The sequence below is a fragment of the Peromyscus maniculatus genome, chromosome 22, assembly GCF_049852395.1.
Source record: "Peromyscus maniculatus bairdii isolate BWxNUB_F1_BW_parent chromosome 22, HU_Pman_BW_mat_3.1, whole genome shotgun sequence".
NCBI classification, from domain to species: domain Eukaryota; kingdom Metazoa; phylum Chordata; class Mammalia; order Rodentia; family Cricetidae; genus Peromyscus; species Peromyscus maniculatus.
Genome location: NC_134873.1, coordinates 32,541,591 through 32,554,520, shown reverse-complemented (window position 1 = coordinate 32,554,520; position 12,930 = coordinate 32,541,591). Strand labels below are relative to the sequence as shown.

Sequence of the window (12,930 nt, the reverse complement as noted above, 5' to 3'; positions counted from 1 at the left end):
CTGTGTCGGAGGGTAGCTGGGAGAGGGACTGAGGAAAAGGCTGGGAAAGACTTCAACGGAGGAGCTTCAATTTTACTTCATAGACAACAGGAAAACACTGGGGGAATTTCCGCCCCATCTAAAGGGGTGGGGGAGACTATGGATGGGCCCACATCCTGGGGGAAGAGTGATTGGTTTTGTTTTGTTTTTGAGAAAGGATCATTACATAACCCAGTCTGGCTTCCAACTGGCTCTGTAGCCCAGGCTAGCTTCAAATTCAGACGCTTCTACCTCGGCCTTCCTGGTGTTGGGATTACAGGCATGTACCACCACACCCTGCTGTGGAGACAGTGATTTGATAAAAGAAAATAAATAATTGCAAGCACCCTTTAAAAGCTATTTTAGCAAAAGCTATTTGCATATGGAGTGCTAATTAAACTTTTTTTTTTTTAATTTGGTTTGTTTTGCTTTTCCCTGAAAACAAACCCCACCCTCCGCCGGCACTTGTCTGTAGTATTCCAAGTGCTTGAAAACAACAAATGGCATCTTCTTAATTACCGTAAGACAAATAATATTTATTAACACAAGTTGCCTTTGCTTGCATAACACAGTGTATCGGGGCTTTAATCCTATATGTATTTACTTCCAGGAGGGTGACTCAGAGTTGGGAGGGCCACTGCTCTGCTGCTGTTGGCAGGGAAGACAGAATTATATTCAAAGTGGGCCGGCAAATACCGAAAGCCTAGTCTCTGAAAACAGATGAGTGCGTATGTACATAAATACACTGCTTTTGTGTTTGCTGACTTAAAGGATGGACAGCACACAGCCTGCAAAGCAGTCCAAGTTATCTACTCTTCTACTCATGAGTCCTGGATAGCTAATTGATTCTCATAGATGCTTTCATTGATTTTTTTTTTTTTTTTTTTTTTTTGCCAAGTGCCTGCCTCCGTATCCAGTCTGCAGTTTAACCATGACTGGACAAAATAAGATGTAGAAGAAATGTTTATTATCCAACTCAGTCAGCAAAGAACTTGCTGGTGTCGTTGACAAATGAGCCCAGCCGGGATGTCGATGCCAGTTGGCATTTGTTTATGCTAAAGAGCGAGCAGGGCTGAAGTGAACAGGGAAAGATGTCTGTTATAACCTCATCTGCCCAGGATGCTAGGGGCCTCCTTGCTTCATCATAACACAGTTGGCGAATACTGGCGGCCTTTCCTCTCAAACGTCTTCATTCCTCACACGCGGGAGCTGAAGAACGCATTCACAGCACTCGGCTATTTGCTTGGCTTAGACAATCAATGACAGTCACTTCAGCCATGATTAGCCGTTGCCCATTTCTCTGGTGTAAATACTCCTGATGAGCAATTTCAAGCTGCCACAGGATGGAATTGGGAGATGGGGCCACACCGCCACCACCACGTAGGATTTCTATCAGACACGAGAGAGAACCCAAACCCACGGCATTCCTGAATGTGTGACAGAGGCTCACTTGACTGCCCCCCCCCAGTCTCCAGCAGAAAGCTCATTGATCTAGACCTCCTCTTGCATGTCAGTGCCGAGAGCCGAGAGAGAGACCTCATTAAGATGACGAAAATGAATGGTCCTCGTGTGCCGTTCTGTAAAATTAGCTGAGAATAGATCTGCTTGTCATCCATGCTCTAAAATCAGTTCTGAAGGCGGATCCAGAATACACTCCTTTTCAAATGTCTAGGCCTAAGCTGGGCACGGTGGCACATACTTCTAATCCCAGTACTCAGGAAAGCAGAGGCAGGCAAATCTCTGTGAGTTTGAGGCCAGCCTGGTCTACAAGGAAATTCCAGGCTAGCCAGGAACAAACACAAATGCCTAGGCCCAGGGATGAGCTTCTCAGCAGTAACACACCTCTTAAGGTATTTTCCTTCTGTGTTGACATAAACACAAAACACGGGTAATGGGGTCAGGAATGCTAGAGCAGAGAAGTACTTTAATTAGGGCCTCATCCAGGGCCCAGCTCAGTGGAAGAACACCGGTTAAAAGGGGTGTGTGCAGAGAGATCCAGTGGTCCAGTGGCTAAGAGCAGGTTCAGTTCCCAGCATGGATGCTTACAACCATCTGGAATTCCCGTTCCAGGGCATCCCATGCTCTCTCTGGTCTCTGAGGGCACGGAATGCATGAGCGCAAACCCCACCCCCACCCCCCCGCCCCCCGCACATATAAACACAAACATTCCAAATGTGTGTCTGTGTATTTTAAAGCTGAGCCTGAAGGGGTGGTAACTCAGCAGCTAAAGGCACTTGTTGCTCTTCCAGAGGAATGGGGTTCAGTTCCCAGCACCCACACGGTGGCCTACAACAGTCTATAAGTCCCATTCCAGGGCATCGGACACCTCCCTGGTCTTCATGCACACCAGGCATACAGAGGGTGCACACACATGCAGACAAAACATCCAGGCACATAAATAAACATGTCTTTTTTTTTTAAAGCTGGTGCAAGCCACTCTTATTATTTTATATATGAATTAGCTGCAGCTCAAGGAAGTTAACTTACTCAGCAAAAAGTAGACACTAAGATCTAGATTTTCATGTGTATTATAATTGTGCATGGCCAAACCCTTCCCTGCCTCTGACCTCAGTGCATGAAAGTGAGGCAAGTGACGGATACATGCAGCTGTCTTTCACCTTGGGAGCAACTAGGGCCCTTTCACAACATTTTCTTTTTGAGGGGGGAAGTACTCTATAATGTGGAGGAGAAACTCCCAGCAATGCTTCCTTGTTCACATCACGGGGTGCTTTGGGGTGATTTATTTTATTGCACCATTTGCCATACAGTTCCTTTAAGGCACAGACCTGTTCATTCCAAGTGTAATCATTTACAAGTTAACAGCAAGCGAACTGGAAAGGTCTGCGACAAACCAGTCAACCCTCCAGGAAAATCTGGAGCGAAGAACATATTCCCCCCCCCCCTCGGTCAGAGAGTGAAAAGTCTCAGGGTCTTGTGATCTCCCAAAGGCAGAACCTTCCTTTGGAAAATGGACCGTCAGCCAGTCTTGGTGGGCTGCCGGGTGTGGGCTCTCCTCTCTTTCTTCTTCCTTTTGGTTTCCTGAGAGGAATTAATTTAAAAGATGAAGGTTTCTGTTGGCTCACAGAATCAGAGGTTTCAGTCCTCCATCACTCGGCCCTGCTGCTTTGGGGCCCCCCGTGGTGAGGTATGACATCATGAAAGAATGCAGTGGAGGGAACCTGCTCACTTCGTGACTCCGGGGGTCCTCTTCCAGAACAGGCCTGCGAGATCTAGTAACACTTCCTCCAACAAGACCCCACCTGCTCCTGGTTCCACCTCCCGGAAGCACCGTCAAGAGGATGCTGATGGTGCCGTCGAGGTCTGCGTGCCTTTATCCAGAACTTTTTAACTCTTCAAAGTCTCAAAACAATCTAGTTATTGTTTCTGAGAGAGGCTCTCACTGTGTAGCCCAGGCTGGCCACAAAGCTCACAGAGATCTACCCGTCTCTGCCTCCACAGTGCTGGGATTAAAGGTGTGTGCCCTGAGGCCTGCCAAGGATCTAGTTTAAATAAAAACAAACTCAGTGATGACATTGATTTGAAATGGATTGGTATGATTACGCACAGTTCTTGTTTATCCCAACATTTCTGCTACTGTTTGGATGTGGTTTGTCTCCTAATGGTTCACAGGTTGGAGCCTTGGCCTTGGTGTAGCGGTGGGACTGAGGAGGGGCCTAGCTGGAGGTCGTTAGGGCATTGTGGGTACTATCCTTGGAAGCATTAAGGTCGTTTTCTTGGGACCTCTATTAGCTCTCATGAAAGAGAGTTTATTATAAAACAGAGTTTGGGGGACTGGCCCTGACTCAGCTGAGTCTACCAGGCTGGGCTGACTCCCCAGGGGAGACCTTGCCTTGGAGGAGGTGGGAATGGGGGGTAGATTGGGAGGGAGGGCTGGGGGTGGGAGGATGGAGGATGGGGGAATCTGTGACTGATAAGTGAAATTAAGTTAATTATAAAATAAAAATATTTAAAAATAGCCTTTAATCCCAGCCCTCGGGAGGCAGAGGCAGGTGGATCTCTATGAGTTCCAGGCCAGTCTGGTCTACAAAGCGAGTTCCAGGAAAGGTGCAAAGCTACACAAAGAAACCCTGTCTCGAAAAACCAAAAAGAAAAAGAAAAAGAAAAGAAAAGAAAAGAAAAAATAAATGAATAAAACAGAGTTTGACTTTCTGGCTCACAGTCTGTGATCAATCCAATGCTACCACCTACCACAGGCCACATGGATGGGGCTGCTTGATCCTAGACGTAGGCTTCTGTCCTGGTTTGTTTTCTGTTGTGATAAAACTCTGAACCTGAGGAAGGGAAGGGTTTATCTGGGTTGCAGGTTAGAGACCCTCAACCAGGAAAGCCCAGGCAGGAACCTGGAGGCAGAAACTGAAGCAGAGGCCGTGGAGGGTGCTGCTTGGTGGCTTGCCCTTCTTGGTCTCTGCAGATCCTTTCTTACACAGCCCAGGCCCGCCTGCCTAGGGATGGTACCGCCCACAGTGGGCTGGGCCCTCCTAAATCAATTAGCCATCAAGGAAATGCCCTACAGACGCGCCCGCGGCCAGTCTGATGGAGGCAAGTCCTTGAGATTCCCTCTTCCCAGGTACATCTAGGTTTGTAACAAGTTGACCAAACCAACAGTGCAGCCTCCAAAGCCATTGGCTAAAGATCTTCCCTTCTTACCCTGCTGTTTTTACTGTCTTCCAGGGCTAGGGATGAACCCAGGCCCTGCACACCACAGACAAGCGCTAGCAATCTACTCTACCACTGGCTGCAGCCCAGCCAACCTCCTCTTGTTTATAAATTTCCCAACCTCAGGTATGTTAGAGCAACAAGCACAGACCCATACACCAAGGTTAAATAAAAAGGACCATAGTCTTTTATATGAATTATAATAGGCCCAAAGACATTACAGATTCAGATTTTCTCAGACTTTAAAAAGTAACATAGTTTACATGGTATACATTTTGAACCTTGCTAGGGTCTAGGACAATACTCTATAATCAAATGCATTTATATTTTACAGTTAAAACATAAATATATGGAGTGGGGTAAGGGAGATTGTATATTCCCTCAGTTCAGTTTCAGGACAATTTTATCATGAAGAGTTACTATTATTTGTTTTTTTCAAGACAAGGATTCTCTGTGCCGTCTTGGCTGTCCTGGAACTCATTCTGTAGCCCAGGCTGGCCTTGGACTCACAGAGATCCACCTGCCTCTGCCTCCCAAGTGCTGGGATTAAAGGTGTGCGCCAACACTGCCCAGCAAGAATTATTTTTTAAAATAGATTTTTTCAGGGTTTTTTACATATTTAGCAGTGTCCAGGCCTCTAATAGCAATATCAGCATCCCCTTCTCTTGATGCACTAAAAATATGTAAATGAGGGTTGGGGAAGTTGCTGGGTGCTGAGGCATGTGTCTAGTAGGTTCAAGGTTTGGGTTCAATCCTTAGTACTCCACATGGAGGAGTGTATGTGTTTGATTTATGTTCAGCATTTAAACTTTAAATTGTGTGTGTGTGTGTGTGTGTGTGTGTGTGTGTGCAATCCTTAGTACTCCACATGGAGGAGTGTATGTGTTTGATTTATGTTCAGCATTTAAACTTTAAATTGTGTGTGTGTGTGTGTGTGTGTGTGTGTGTGTGTGTGTGTGTGCAATCCTTAGTACTCCACATGGAGGAGTGTATGTGTTTGATTTATGTTCAGCATTTAAACTTTAAATTGTGTGTGTGTGTGTGTGTGTGTGTGTGTGTGTGTGCAATCCTTAGTACTCCACATAGAGGAGTGTATGTGTTTGATTTATGTTCAACATTTAAACTTTAAATTGTGTGTGTGTGTGTGTGTGTGTGTGTATGATAGACACAATGATTAGTTGGACTGGTAGCACAGACTAGTAGGTTAGTTGACTGGTAGTCAAGAAAAACACTATTTTCTCTTAACTTCTCAAGGCATCACAGAGACCAGCCCTCCAAAAATAAAACCTTGAAAAGTTTCAGAGAATATTCTTCAGCTTCAGAGAAGAAGAAAAGGGCTTCCCGGTGGGAAAGGAGGCAGAGGGGGCGGAGAATGACCTTGTGAAGGAGAGGGTGCACCATTACAGAACACCCTTGAGTTACACAAGCCTGCCATGGGGAGTCCCAAGACACCAAAGGGATGGAAATACACAAAGAGGTCAAGAGATGCACAGTTTGGGGATTGCTTGCCTTAGCCCAGCAATAAAAGCTACCCACTGGCGCAGCTATTTTTGAAAGCTGAACTTCATTCACACGCAGTGCTAGTGAAATACCAGAAGCCATACATAATGTCTGACCCCAGCGGCCACCTCATACAGCACATTTGTACACGGGAGCTTTAAAAAGATTGACTGGTCCACTGTCCTGCGGAGGCAGGAGACCACTTTTGTCCCCCACCTTGGGTTTCCCGTGTCTCTCCCACACTCCCTCCTCTTCAGACACACGGAAGGTTTTTTTTTTTGGTCATGTTTCTCTAGGCTGTATGGTTGGTGGCGGCGGTAACCATGCCACACGCCTGGTGGAGTTGCAGGGTGTGATTTTTGACTGGTGTCTTCAGAACCTCTGGGTTTTTAAATACAGCTGAGAATTTCCTTACGAGCTATAAACGAAAAATGTGTACTCATTCAGACGTTTTATTGGCCCAGTCTTGTCTGGGATCGGCCAGCTGCAGTTTGCAGTACTTTCTCATGGAACCATCAGGAACAATAGCTCCTCTCTTCTCATACGCTACCTCTGGTCCCCTGGGGTCCCCCTCCTCTTTCGACAGCAATATTGCAGCGCGTTCTGCGGTCTTCGTAGGGTGAAGCCTGGCCTAGCACCCTAAAACTGTTTACAAGTCACTGGGAGTACCCCTAATTGTACAAGCTTAAGGAACACGACGTTCCCGGGGTGGGGGGGTGCTGGGGGGTGCTGGGGGGGCTAGAAGTACTCTTCCAAGTTCAAGGGCATAGGTTTGAATGCCCACTTGGCCTTATAGCTCCTGATCTCTGGCCAACTCTATGATAATACCCATCTTTACCAGGTTCCTTAAAGCGGTGAGGAGGTGCACAGACACTACATGGTCCCAGTGACTGCATCCCAAACTGTCCCCGCGGCTAGTCCCGCCAGGGTGCAGGAGGGGTGCCTCGGCGGACCTCACCGACCTGTAGGGGGCGAGCTATCCACACTGACCTCTCGCTTGGCCCTTCCTTGAGGTTCTGGTGGGGAATTCGGGGGGTTCTTCGCCCAGGGGTGGAACTGGGGAGCAGAAGGGTGGGTTTCGTTCCGGCCGGGGAGGCCGGGGCCCCGGGTCTCAGTTCACGTCCACCGGGAAAATGTGAGCCAGAGCTCCGGACTGGCGCGGCGGGGCCCGGACACCGCGGCCCAGGAGTGGGGCGCGCCCTCGAACCCCTGCACGCCCCGAAGGCAGACACAATGCGGCGGCCCGCAGGGGCTGGCGGGCCCCGGAGCGCGCACCTCCCTCCTTCCTGCGGCCTCCGCTTCCCGGCGGCGCGGTGGCGGCGAGCGCGCCGATTGGTGGCCGGGCCTGCGCCCCGCCCCTCTCCGCCGGCCACCGCCCCCTGGCCGGGACCCGCCCCTCTCCGCGGGAGGCGTCGGGGCCCGCGGCTGGGTGGCGGGCAGTTCCCGCCAGCTGTGCGCGCCCGCGTCTGGGCTCGCTCGGAGAGGACGCGGCGGCGGCGGCGGCGGCTCCCGGAGCCCAGCGGGCAGAGCTGCGGGCTGCGCGCGCCCCTGCTCCCGCCGTGCGTCCCCGCGGTGGCTCCCGCGCCCTGCGGCGGCGGCTCCCGCGCCCCGCGCTCCCCTTTGTCCGCGGCCCCGGAGCGGCGGCGGCGGCGGCGGCGGCGGGGCCGGAGCCCCGCGCCCTGGGCGACTGAGGCGGCGGCGGTCCGCGCCCGCGCGCCGCGGCGATGCCGGACCAGATCTCCGTGTCGGAATTCGTGGCCGAGACCCATGAGGACTACAAGGCGCCCACGGCCTCCAGCTTCACCACGCGCACGGCCCAGTGCCGGAACACCGTGGCGGCCATCGAGGAGGTGAGCGGCAGCCTGGGCGAGCGGGGCGGGCGGCTCGGGCCGCGGGGACCGCGCGGCGCCCTGGGGACCCGCAGGCGTCCGCGCCTGCTCTGCCTGGTTGCCCAGTGCCCGCCGCCCGCGCCCACACCCGGGAAAAGTTTCTGGTCCCCCAGAGCCGGACGCAGCCGGGCCGGCAGTGCCCGACACAGAAGCCCTTTGTTCCCAGAGAGGTGGCTCTGGGGAGAGGCTGTTTGGCCACCTTGGGCCTTTTTGGGGGAAACCCTCCTGTCTGCTCTCATTTCCCTCGCAGGGTTCCAGGTCCTTTGCCTCATACCTGGGCGAGGTCAACTTCGGCCGCAGAGTCCGTGGCGGCTGCGAGCCGGGGACCCCTGCGCGCGCTGCAGCCCCGGGTGGTGGGTCCCCCCCGCGCGGACCTCTCCAACTTGTTCCAGAAGTGGCCCGGCGGGGGCAGCTGTGCTCCCTGAGCCAGCCGCGGAGCAGGTCCAGGGGACCCCGAAGCTGCTCAGGCAGGGGTGCCATCCCAGCCCGGGAGGCCTGGCAGCTCCCACTGCGTGCCGCAGAGCAGCGCTGCCGCCGGGGTGGTGGAGAGCCGGCGCTTTGAGGTCCGAAAGGCCCTTGGTGGCCGCTCCTGGGCTACCTGTGTGGTGCCTATGGGCACTCTGGCCATCTCCCTTGCCCTTAACCTGGAAAAGGCCTGATTTTAGTAAGGGCTTTCAAGGTGCAGAGTCATTGTACTGAATTGCTAAGCAGCGAGCTCTCCAGATCCTGGGGAAGATGGACTTGCAAGAGCCAAGCAGCTTGGGTTGAAAATTAAAGCAGGCTTGGACGGGGCTGTGTGAGTCCCTGGGCCACCGCTGGCTGTGTGGCTCGGGACAGCCACACTTCCATCATTTTCTTCACCTTCCAAACAGGATCTAGAGTCGTATCATTTCGGCTTCCTAGGTTTTGTGCGCTCAGCAGGGCTCACAATAGGTAACTGGCGAACAAGACACACGTGTAGCGGTAGTGGACCCGTGACTGACTGCCTTTCTTTTTGGCCAGAATTTTAAGATTGGGGTAGATATTTTAAAATACCCGTGCCAGCGGTTGGTGGAGGGGGCGCGCGGGGGGCGGGGAGGTAAGACGTCTTCAGAGAGCTTTACATGAAGCAATGTCATTAAATCCTTTCCTCTTGCTTGTACGCAGCATCTGCTATGAAGAATCGCTTGGAAAAAAAAATAATGTAGACGGTTCAGTGTAAAATATTTTTCTTTGTAAGACATACACAGTCAAGACTAGACTCAGTGGCAAATACTAGCTTCAGCATCCTGCTGACGGCTCCTCCTCCTCTCTCTCTCTCCCCTCTTCCAAAAGGTCTGCAATGTGAATCTTGTAGTGAGTTCAGTGTCCTGCTGTATTCTGTCTACTCACACGGTCCCTTTGGATGAGGCAGGTGGGATGAGGCGTGGGAAGTCGTTTCTCCCCACTCCCATCCCCCACCATAAGTGCCAGTTGACAAGCCCTAGGAAAATAGTCACAATGTTTTGAAAACACGTCATCAATGCTTATGGAAATGATTGCATTTCAAAAGGTAGGAACCCTTCTTTGGGAAGAGACTTGGTGTGTGATGTCCTTAAAAGAAAGCTTGTGTTGATAAAGTCATGACCTCTCCCCCCTGCGGCCTGTCCATTAGTATTGTCAGCATGGGCAGATGTTGGAAAGCCAGGCAAAGAGGAGTTGGGATTCAAGTTGGCATCCCCTCTCCCTGATTAATTTTAGTTTACAGCGGATGAACTCAAAGCTGCTTTCGCACGCAACGCAGGAGATGACCCAGGAGCTCGGTTACTGAGTAGATTGAAGAGAGACTGGATTTGGTCATTTGGTTAAATTGCAGGCCTGCTTCACATGCCTCCTAAGCAGAGAATGGGTTCAAGTTGCAGATGGGGAAAAAGTTAAAATCATTGCAGGCTGTATCTCATTTTAAGCAAGCCCAGTGTCCACTCTAGGATGATAGTGTGTATGAACTCGGGAGTTGGAGGTAATTTGGAAATTTTATGAAAGGGCTCAGCATGGATTTCCTAGAATAATGCTCTTTCCCCTCGTAGATTAGTTACTGTTCATTTCCATTACAAAAAAAATTGTTCTGTGTCTGATGTCATAACAGACGATGCTCACAATACTTGGATTTCAAGCAGACATCTTTTTTATGCTGAGATGAGACATGAGCGTGGGTACGTACTGTGACCCACATAAAGTTATATATTTCACAGAAATAAGATTAAAAAATATAAGCAGCCCCCCCCCCTCTGCTCCCCCCAGCTTAAATGAGTTCTGGATTTAGTGAACTGATTTAAAGCTGATTAACTTCGGCAAAGCTGTTCGATTCCCATGGAGGCTATGGCCGGTCACAGTCAGTTTCTGACTGAAATAGGCTTTCTGTAGTTAGCGTATCGGCAGTTCCAGTGCCTGACTGGTAGTTCAGATGTCCTACCTGTTGTGTTGAATCTCTGTCCCCGGTTTGTAGATGAGGAAGGAACTTGGGGCTAGGAGGGAGTGAGTTTGAGCTTGGCTCCATGCTGCTCTCACAAACCACACGGCTTCATCTCATGCTTAGTGGTGGTGCGTCCTCTAAATTGTCCCTTTGCCCGACCAGCCACCTTCAGGTCAGGTCCCATCACTTTCCAGTTGTGTGAATTGGGATGGAACACACTCCCCCCCCTGCTTCCTTCTTCCATTTTTCAGCCCTAGATAATCATGTCTGTCAGTTTCTGAAGACGGTGGTGAAGGTATGTGGTACAGTACCCAAAAGACAACCGACCTATTAAATGCTGTTTTTAACCAGATTGCACCGCAGTTAATAGACAGACCCTGGAGGGAGAATGGGGCAAGGGGGGAGGAAATGGGTGAATGGCTGAGGGCCTAAAAGGAGATGGAAAATGTGTGTGTGTGTGTGTGTGTGTGTGTGTGTGTGTGTGTGTGTGTGTATGTGTGTGTGATGAGTATGGTGCACTGGATGGTTTGTATGCTGATTTTGTGTGTGGTGTGTGTGTGTGTGTGTGTGTGTGTGTGTGTGGTGTGTAGTGTGTATGGCGTTTGTGGTGTGTGTGTATGTGGTGTGTATGGTGTGTGTGTGTGTGTGTGGTGTGTATGGTGTGTGTGTGGTGTGTATGGTGTGTGTGTGTGTGTGTGTGGTGTGTATGGTGTGTGTGTGGTGTGTATGGTGTGTGTGTGTGTGTGGTGTGTATAGTGTGTGTGTGTGTGTGTGTGTGTGTGTGTGGTGTGTATAGTGTGTGTGTGTGTGTGTGTATGGTGTGTGTGTGTGTGTGTGTGTGTGTGTGTGTGTGTGGTGTGGTGTGTATAGGGCACTGGATGGTTTGTGTGCCGATTGAGGCCAGAGACTGATATCGGATGTGTTCTTCCATCAATTCTCCATCTCCTTCCATCAATTCTCCACCCCTGTGGGGTGGGGTGGGGCATAGCTACTGTCCTAAGTTTTCACCTGCGTCCCGGGCTTGCACACTCAGGTCCACAAGCTCGTGTGGCAAGCACCGTACCCTCCAAGCCGTCTTCCCAGCCCCCACGCCTCCCCTCTCACAAGTTTATTGCCTTGGTAGCTGGTGAGAGTGTGGCTGGCTTGAAACTTTTCACGCGGTGATGACGTTCTCTGGGTGAAGTCATATTATTTCGCACGGGTTTTCGCAAACTTCGCGAAGTGCGGAGCCGCAACTGGCGTCAGGGAGAAAGTAAGTAGCTGTGGCATAAATCTGAAAACTGAGCTGCACACCCCACCCCACCCCAGCTTTATCTGTGTCTCTTAGTTTCTTTAAGCTTCTGGTTACTTCAGAGTACTCTGGAAACAGAGAAGAATTGTGCACGCTCTTGGGATGTTCGCGCTGTCTGTGAGACGCGTCTTCCTTACCCCCTCTTCTCTGCCTTGTTTATTTGGCATTGATGGAGTTTTAAAAATAAATTTGATATTGACTCTTAAGTATTAACATTTAATCTGCTTCCTTCCGGGGCCTTGAGTCTCTGACTCTGTTGTCCTTGGTTACCTTGGAAATCTCTTTGCTGTTCTGACTGAGAAGGGAGCATGAACATCTGGACTGTTCGGACTCCCAGGGGGCCTGCTGTGGGTGGGGCCAGGCCCCACCCAGCAGTTCCACTGGGAACTAGCCTTGCCTTTGATTCTGAGTTGTGACTTGTTTGTAAACCAGCTCCGTCAAAATCCCAGGCTCACAGATTTTGCATCCGTGGTCAGAAGGACGCCACCTCTTTCCCAGTACATTTGTGTGCTTGGAAGGGAACCTCTATAGGCCACAGGACACTGTGTTATACCGATCTGAAATTTGCAGTGATGTACCTGTGGACCATTTTGAGTCAGTTAGAATGGAATTGTTTTTTCCCTTCAGCTGAATTCAATTTCCATTTTATAATTAGTAGAAGCACTACTAATACTATTAATACTATTAGCAGTATTATTACTATTACTGCTATTACTAGTAAATGCTGTTAGTACTATTAATAATATTAGCAGTGCTCAGACCACTCCTTGTGGGTTCTAGCTCTTGGTGCTGTTCTTTTGGGATCCATGGGAATCCTGCAGTATGTTGGATGAAAGGATTAGAAATCCCTTCTCTTTGAAAAAACTTGCGGTCCAGTGGGAGAAACATCCTCCAGGCCGATGAGTGCACTCAGGTCACAGGCCATGTCTATGAGGAAGGACGTCTAGGGTGCTTGGGTGATTGATGTAAAGCCCAAGGCTGGGACTGCTTAGGTGTGGTCAGGGCTGTGGGTGGAGAGGGCCTTGAATGGAGGTGTGTCACAAGTGGCCCCAAGGTGGTTTAATCCAGTCTTCCATATCTGTGTCGCTACCTTTGGTAAATATTTACCCAATCCTGAGCTGGTG

At 50.4% G+C, this 12,930-nt stretch overlaps 1 protein-coding gene across 3 annotated transcripts in view; it reads left to right on the top strand.

Moving 5' to 3' along the window:
• The first annotated feature begins 7,846 nt into the window (after window positions 1–7,846).
• The window catches only part of Asap2 (ArfGAP with SH3 domain, ankyrin repeat and PH domain 2), a 161,978-nt gene continuing 156,894 nt past the window's right edge, over window positions 7,847–12,930 (top strand). Inside the window, exon 1 of one of the 3 annotated variants that reach the window (XM_076559249.1) lies at window positions 7,847–8,045. In XM_076559249.1, coding sequence (XP_076415364.1) covers window positions 7,920–8,045 — 126 coding nt within the window. In that variant the 5' untranslated portion in view covers window positions 7,847–7,919. The remainder of the gene's footprint in view (window positions 8,046–12,930) is intronic. The other 2 variants (XM_076559248.1, XM_076559254.1) reach the window with 2 other exon arrangements.